At 44.1% G+C, this 8,688-nt stretch overlaps 1 protein-coding gene across 1 annotated transcript; it reads left to right on the forward strand.

The window, feature by feature from the left end:
* Positions 1–3,717: 3,717 nt before the first annotated feature.
* On the forward strand, positions 3,718–6,177 carry LACBIDRAFT_332859 (uncharacterized protein; the record flags this gene model as incomplete). Its single annotated transcript, XM_001887409.1, has 11 exons — positions 3,718–3,756; positions 3,848–3,923; positions 3,953–4,120; positions 4,242–4,259; positions 4,590–4,878; positions 4,993–5,016; positions 5,078–5,173; positions 5,260–5,404; positions 5,742–5,799; positions 5,993–6,047; positions 6,123–6,177. The coding sequence occupies 11 exons, from the start codon at positions 3,718–3,720 to the stop codon at positions 6,175–6,177; spliced, it is 1,023 nt and encodes a 340-aa protein (XP_001887444.1).
* Positions 6,178–8,688: the final 2,511 nt, after the last annotated feature.

The raw sequence follows: 8,688 nt of genomic DNA on the forward strand, positions 1-8,688 counted from the left end.
CAATTTTCTATTTTCGTGATCCCCAGCATGTGCCAAAATAAGCATTGTTAGTAGATCAGGTAGCTGCTGTAGGCAGGAACTACTGAGTGCTACCTTCGAGTATGGGGGGAAACTGAGATGCTACCAAGATACTACTGGTATCTACTGCAGTACAAGGGAAGACTACTGGTGTCTACTACAATGCAAGGGAGAACTACCGAAGCAACATATGGGGGGACTTGTATACCAGGCTACTATAAATACTGTGGCTATTTAGAACTACATAATCAAGTTATTTTTCCCTGATGCAGAGCTTGCTGATATCATATCCTATCAGGTTATTTCTCTCTTCATTTCAATCATCGGAAATTGACAATCTATTTTTGTGAGCAGATAATGATTGGCACGGCCCAGGTGATGCGCAAGAGCATGGTAGAGATAGCTAGGCGTTCGGGCATCGATAGCCTTACAACGGAAACGAGATCATGACACTATGTAATCGGTACCACTTTGAATACGAGTTGAAGCCGATTACGCTGCTAGATAAAGTCAGCAAACCGAGCTGAAAAAACAAGAATAAGTAGGCCAGGTACATACGTTCATGAAGTTCCAAAGCCTTGGCCTCCTCAACAAATTCCATAAATTTGACATACCCTTGCTCATGATGTATATTGAGATCCCACCGATCCCTCAGCACCATATCCACAAGAAATTGCTCCAGATACTTTGCAGCTGGAGGAGGCCTCAGGAATCTCATAATACCAGTAGCATTATCCTTTTCCAGTTGGTAGAAGCACACGTTGGTGCTGAAAGCACTGATACCATGCATCTTGTAGGGCGAACTCTCGAACAGTTGGTCGAATCTTTTTCGCATTTGTTCATTGGCGGCTTCTCTTGCATATATGTCTTTGAGATATTTCGGAGCCTTGACCTCGACAAAGAATATGGTCACCTCATTTTTCATGATAGTGAATGTGATGACAAAATCAGTGGTGTCCGTAATACTGGGCTCGATGTGAGAGACAGGGAACTGAGGACAGATGATATAGCCTTCAGAAAGTGGGAAGCAGTGGAAGAGGACTAGTGCTTGGAAGTCCAGTCCCAAGACTGGGAAAAGACTGAGACTGGACTGGACCAAGACTGCCCAAGACCGGAAATTCCCAGGACCGTCAAAGACTGCAACCGCGGTCCAGTCTTCGGTCTCTCACGATCTCGGAAATTTAAAGACCGACAAAAGACCAGTCTAACTGGTCTTAACCGGTCTTTTACTGGAACTCGTAACCAAACAAAAGTCGTAACCAAATACAAACACAAACTCTCTCTTCCCCTTCATCACCCTTCGTCACCACCCTTCGTCACCACTGCCTCGCACGCATCGTGAGTGCCTGCAATGGGCTAAATGACACTCACGCCCACACATCGACCACCACCTCACGCACTGGAGGCTCAGCAACAACATCCACATGCCCACACCGCGCCACATCCTCCATGACAATCCCCCCCTCCCTGCCACTGCCTCCAAGCTGCCTCTCCACATTGCTCACAGCCCACCACCCACTACTGTTGTCAACCGCCCAGGCCTACCTTGACACACACACACAGATGACAATGATGGCAACAACGAGCGCCTGCCATGTCGACGGCGCATGGAGGAAAGTACGTGGCACCCCAATGGTTGCCTTCGGATGTGCCACATCACCCCCTCGACCTCTGCCACCTTTGGTGATAACGATAACGACAACTTGAAAACAGCCACAGGATGACGATGGAGAGGGGCAGATAATGACAATGTGATGTGGCAGCGACAATGGATGACAACGGACACTCTCCCCTACTTCCCCCCCCTCCCACGAAACTGAACGAGGGTTATCCTTGTCGTAGTACCAGCTCAGTAGTATAGATACTCAATTATATACATTGTCAGTAGTCACAAAACCGGTCTCAACCAGTCCTCAACCAGTTGAGACTGAAACTGGTTGAGACCAGTCTTTCAACTGTAGAAAACCAACGAAAACCGCACTGAACTGGTTGACATCGGTTCAGTCCAGTTTTTCGAGGTTTGTCAACTTGTGAGGACCGGTCCAGGTCTCGGTCTTGTCAAATTTTGACAAAAGACCAGACTGGACCAGACTTCCAAGCACTAAAGAGGACACTGTTCCAGGGTCCGTAGAAGGAGTGCTTGTCCACCTCTGGATCAACCTTCTTGAAGGTATCGACGATGAGCTGTGGCCACATAGTAAAGCAAGGTGAATGTTCAATGTTCAATTGGAAATAGTAAATCGATTCTCCGATCTAAAATAATACATGCATACATGTAGTCAGAAAGGGAAGCTCAAGATACTGAGTAGTGTTGGCGGGAACTATATGGCAGAATTTTGATTTCCGACGCATGCATTTCACCAATGAGAATTCAATTTCCGCTGCTGGGATCTGCCGAATCTTATTTCTCTTGCTCAGGATTCAATAATATTTCAACCACCAAGGCTGTTCAAAGACAGTAAAAATGGTTTTTAGTAGTATGGATAAACTTGCAGGTGAACCTCCAAACTAATAATGATAATACTTAATTGGACAGTCATTGACTTGCAAGTCTCATATGAGAGTTGCGACACGATGCACAAACTCAACATTATCATACTTGCATGCTAATATGCTATGGAAACTATGTATGCTCCTTTAAATTTTATCATGTTTGGTAATAGAATCCAAAGGCTATGCTCCGCGACAAAAGCAACGACTTAGCATAAAAACAAGTCAATGAAGATTTCTTCAGTAGTCTTTTTTTTTTATGGTGGACGCTACCAATGGCAGACAGCTTGGAACATAAAAATCCAGAAAAAAAAACGTCAATATAGAAGCATTGTTTTTATTTACGGGGTGCCAGCCTCCAAAGCCTACTAAATATCATAAATACATATATTTTGGTACTGTTCTGTGTCAGATATAATAATATAAGGTCCTCAACCATGCGAGTTCAGCCGATTTTTCTGATCTCCAGCAGACCGAATCTTGTACTCCCATTCACTTGCCCATTCACTGGCAGTTGACCAGGAGTCACAAATATGCTCTATTTTGGTTTTTATTTTCTGAGAAGGATCTGGAAAATTCTATACATCCAAGAATGTCGAAGTTGAAGGAAACTAATCAGCCATATATCTCTACCTTGTATCTATGTGTGGAACCTACACCAACACTGCAAGCGCTGTCGTAGCACAGAGGCTTTGTGTGTACATGTTTGACTCATCGACTGAGGGCGCTGACCCTCGTTTTCAAAGACTGTTGCCCTCTAACTCCACTCTTTTTACAATCCTTTCCATGTTATTTCTTGTGATCCACTCTACTTGCATTTTTGTATCACATCTGTGCTATATTTCAAGCATCGTCAGGTTCTGGAGAGTGGAGATTACCTAATGGTAGTGGTCCCAAAATAGTCTTGAGAAGCGATCAGATCAATCACGAATTCAAATCCTGCCATATAGTTCCCACCTACCTTAACTGAGCAGAATCTTCTTTTGGTCTATTATTATCTCTGCTTTATGGCAACCGACTCTGGTAGAAAAGGTATACAAAGCTAAAGAATAAATAGAACATGAACACCAGACTGGATATCATTGATAAAACATTCCCTGAGCCAGCCAGTAAAGATGGTCCTGAGTACTAGCTTGACATGCCAAGTACTACCAACCAAGATATCCAACATTCACTCCGAGCAAGCCATAGCAGAAGACTAAGCAGAGGATGAATGTACCCTCGAAACGTGAGGTTCAAAGCAGCATAGTAAGTGCTCCGAAGTACAGTGAGGGTTAGTCGGGTATCAGCCCCCAAAAGAGATGCCTTCTGTTCGCTGATGCTGGTTGCTCCATCACAGATGATCTTGCTCGATCCTCTGATCTCCTTGGCCTTGCAGGCCACCTGGTATTGTTGCTCGTGCCACGAACACCTTGGTTTGTCGTGCTCTTGATACTCATCACAGACTTGACAGATGACCAGTTCTCAAATATGAATAGGCTTGCCAGCTTCAGGAACCCCAGCACCGTCGTGAAGGTCATTCCTCCATTGAGCGCCTGCGCCTCCGGAGTACCTCGTCGTGAAGGTGGCATCATTCTTGGAGGAGTGGAAGCTGCACTATTTCTTGGGCGAGGTGGGTGATGGCGAAGAAGTCCCAAGTCTGGAATTCTGGTCCTCCAAGAAAATTCTGATTTCGCCGCCCAGAGCATCTCGCAATAGAAGGGGATTTGCCTTCTTTGTAACTTGTATCCCAGGGAATAGGATCGATCCAGGTGAGGAATCAAAGGAATGCTCGAGATAGCCCCGCCTACACAGAAGTCATTGCCATAAACTGGCAGGCTTTCCCCTCCAAGGCGGTAGCCACTCTGCTTTCTTTAATTCAGGAGCAGACTGACTGGTTTCCAGACAAGTCACATTGATGACTTTTCTCCAAACCAAACCCATGAGTGTGAAAACCCCAGCCCAACCCAAGGGGACAGGCAAAGCCTCTGCTTGTGGAAAGCTCAAGGCAAGCAAAATATTAATGGACAGGCTTGTTGAACAAGTTGGTCAATTCCAAAGACCAGTAAAGGACATTTGAGTTTCACAAACGGGGTGAACAGTTGCTTGGATTGTTGGAACTTGCGATGGTGATAGTGATTGGTGTCTGAAAGTACCACTGTTCCTCTGTGCCCCTTCCGGCTCCTGGAGGTTGGACACCATCGACGCCAAGGCATTTTCTCCTGTGGCTTCTACAGGTCAGGAGGTCGTCATCATCTTCAGGCTAATCCGAAGCCAGCATCTTGATGTCAAATGGTGGCCTATTTGCACAATGGGCCATTGCAGCAGCAAATTCCCATGTGCCTCTGCTGCTGGCAAAACTGGAAGAACAGACATACTAGAAAACGCAAGGTAAGTATACATAGTTCGCACATCACACTAACCGCACAGACCAGCTTCTTCCATTCCATGCTAAGCAGCACTGCACGTCTACGTAGTTCTGAGCACTGGATTTGAAGCTGGCAGTGGGAAACCGTCAGGCAAAATCGGGTCAGTCAGTCCATCTTGAACAGTGAGGAGTGCTTTTCTGGCAGCCTGATTGGTGAATCAGATGTGAGGAGCTCCCGTCGATGATTCCTCAGCAAGTTGAACTGTCCAAACCATTGGGTATCATGACCGTCGCCATAATCTTCAGTCTGTTGTTCTGGTAAGCATACAGACAAAAGAGAACAGATATAACACAATATAACACACCCACCTCGACTTGAAACATCGGTGTCCTGCTTGTAAAAGTGATGGCAATGAGATACACAAGTTCGCCCCCTCTTACTGGAGACATTATTTTGGTGAAAGACTTCAAAAGGGTGTAGGCCCTTTCCATATGACGAACCCACAATCTGAGCTGATCATGGGCATCAAGTTGCACATCCCTTCTGGGGTGAAGATTCGTCGTGACTGATGATGAAGGAGTGTGTGAGAGACTGAGAGTTGAGGTGGGGGACGGTTCTCTTTATATCTACTAGAATGATCAGCTTCGTATGAGGTAAAAAGCTCAAGAAGAACTCACAAGAAATGCCTACAGAGTGAATATACATCTTATCTGGGGTGATTTGTGTTCAACAGGATGGTGAAGGCAGGTCCTTGATCAGCAAATGAGTCAGCTTCATCAGAGGTTGGAGGAGTGGAAACTCACTTTGAACGTCGCAAAAGTATCAGACAATGGAATTGTTGAATTGTTGCTACTCGCTGCTTCAGCCAACACAATAGCCAGATAGGTGGAGCGTCACTGGATCCTCGTGATGAAATCGAATCATTGGGGTTATCAATCTCCAAGTAAGTCCATAACCGCATCGCTATGTGTGAGTACCTAAGCCCAGTGAGCCTCATTATCCGCGATCCATCATCTCACCATCACCGATCAGCCACCTAGGTTCTCAAGAGGAGCAGATTCAAAGAAAACGGTCATACTACATCTGGTACATTCGCGATCATCTATCATGTTCCTTGTGCTCACTGTGAGGAACAGAGGAATTCGTTGCTGCAGGTGACTTTTTGGTATACAAGTTTCCCGTGTGGACATGGTAAGCCTCTTCCTCCACCTGATACTGCCAGTACTATGTATGAGATATAGTCTATTGACTAAGTCTACCTATTAGTGTTGCCGGAGCTTGGCTCGGCTTGGCTGAGCCACGCGAGCCAAGCCAAAAGTAGCCAAGCGGAGCTGTTCTCACCGCTTGGGCGTCCCCAGCGGCTGCACCCCGCTTATGAGCCAGCTCCTTGATGGGATAGCTGGCTCAGCCACGGCTTGTATCCTATTTTGGAAGTAACAATACAAACAAAACCATAGCTTTGACAGTACAAGCCTTCTTACTCTAAAAATTGACCTCAATATGGACACTGATGTAGCTAATTATTCTGCCAACTTTGAAGGCTGTCGAGCAAGAGCTCGCATGTACAGAGCTGATATGTTATATATGTGACTTTTTGGTTGTGATATGTGACAAACAAATGCTGTCACACATACAGGTAACCAGATCTCTCAAATTTTATGGCCAGAAAAAGTGACAAAGAGACATCAGGGTACTTGAGAGAGTGATGGTTATCCTTTGGATTACTTCCATTCATTTATTAAAGGTTTTTGACTGTAACTGCAACACTAAAATAAAGGTTCCTTTTTTCGGTGATGAGCTGCTAGCTAGCCATGATTTGAGCCGCTGTGCCTGAACTGGAGCCATCATTTTGGCAGCTTAGCTCAGCTCCAAGCTCTCACACTGCCCGCTTTGGGCAAAGCTGAGCGGGAGCCGAGCTAAGCCGAGCTCCGGCAACACTACTACCTATGCATCACAGCAGTCAATTGACCAACCTTCCTAATCAGGAAGGTAGCCTTGCTGAGCGCCCTAGAGCCAGCCTTGGTGCTCACTGATTCCCATGGCTTGCTCACTGTTTTCAGGGTCCAAAAGCGCACTTCCAAATGTGGTTGTTTTCAGGGTCCAGGGCACATTGCCAAATATGGAAATGTGCGCTTATCTAAAGGAAAAATAGCAGAAAAATCAGAAAAAAATGGGGATGGTGGTTATGATGGTAGGTTGTTTTCAGGGTCCAGGGGATGTCCAAATATGGTAATCTATCCAAACATGGCCAGAAAATACCCGAAAAATCAGGAAAAATTGGGGGATGGGGTGATGATGTTAGGTTGTTTTCAGGGTCCAGGGGCTATGTTCAAATATGGTAATCTATCCAAAAATAACCAGAAAATACCCGAAAAATCAGGAAAAATTGGAGGATGGTGTTGGGTTGTTTTCAGGGTCCAGGGTCTATCCAAATATGGTAATCTATCTAAAAATACTCGAAAAATCAGGAAAATTTGGGGGATGGTGGTGATGATGTTGGGTTGTTTTCAGGGTTCAGGGTCTATTTCCAAATATGGTAATCTATCCAATGATAGCCAGATAATCACCAAAAAAATGAGAAAAAAATAGAAATGGTTCCCACTGTTGATGATGATGTTCAGGTACTTTGTTCAGGGTTCAGGGTAACATCCAAATAAGGAAACTTCTTTGTTTCTGATGAAAAAATAACCAGAATATCAGAAAAAAGCCAGAAAAAATGTAAATGGTGTAAGGGATGTCAGGCACTACTTTTAGGGTCCACTTCAGGGTCCACTTCAAAAGAAAAGCTCACCTTATTTGACCAAAAAGTGAAGAAAAACAAGATAAGAATGATTCTACCTGTCAGGGTCCATCTAATGGGGTGTTGGGATGGTGGTCACATGATCAATTACCAAAAATGGTCAAAAACAAAAGTTGTAGTCCTATGCTGTAGCTTCCTGAATCTGTTTGAATTATGTTCTGAAGTGCTCCTGTTGTGGAGACATGATGTAAAAGATTTTGAAAAGCGCTACATTTTTTTTGTTTTTTGTATTTTTCTCCATGAAAACAAAACCAAACAACATGATTTCAACACATTTAGAAAGCTAAAAGAAAGGGCTACAATTATTGTACCGTGGGAAAAATGACCAAAAAAGGAAGGTGCATGCCTTAAAAGGGAAACTGACACTGACAGACTACAAAGTCTACTAATAGACTACAAGATATCACAAAAAGTTGGACTTAGACTACAAAGTTTACCAACAAACTACAAAAGACTACAACACAAAAAGTTAGACATAGACTACAAAAGACTACAAAGGGGATATGGTTGAAGGATTGACATGATCTCACATATTGCCATTGCTGCAGCATTAGTTTTTGACATGATGCACAAGTTGTCTTTCACATCAGAAAAGATAATTCTGTGCCTTCCTATTGATACCTACTATCTCAAAATACAGTTATATGTTCTTGGGGATATGGTTGAAGGACTGACATGACTTCACATATTGCTATTGCCATGTCATTTGTTTTGGACATCATGCCCAAGGTGGCTTTCACATCAGGGGAGGCTATTCATGTTGATAGTCACATACAGTACTGTAACCTACAAAGAACATATAGACTACAAAAGACTACAAAGGGGATATGGTTGAAGGATTGACATGATCTCACATATTGCCATTGCTGCAGCATTAGTTTTTGACATGATGCACAAGTTGTCTTTCACATCAGAAAAGATAATTCTGTGCCTTCCTATTGATACCTACTATCTCAAAATACAGTTATATGTTCTTGGGGATATGGTTGAAGGACTGACATGACTTCACATATTGCTATTGCCATGTCATTT

Source organism: Laccaria bicolor, genomic scaffold (genome assembly GCF_000143565.1).
Source record: "Laccaria bicolor S238N-H82 LACBIscaffold_45 genomic scaffold, whole genome shotgun sequence".
Classification (NCBI taxonomy): domain Eukaryota; kingdom Fungi; phylum Basidiomycota; class Agaricomycetes; order Agaricales; family Hydnangiaceae; genus Laccaria; species Laccaria bicolor.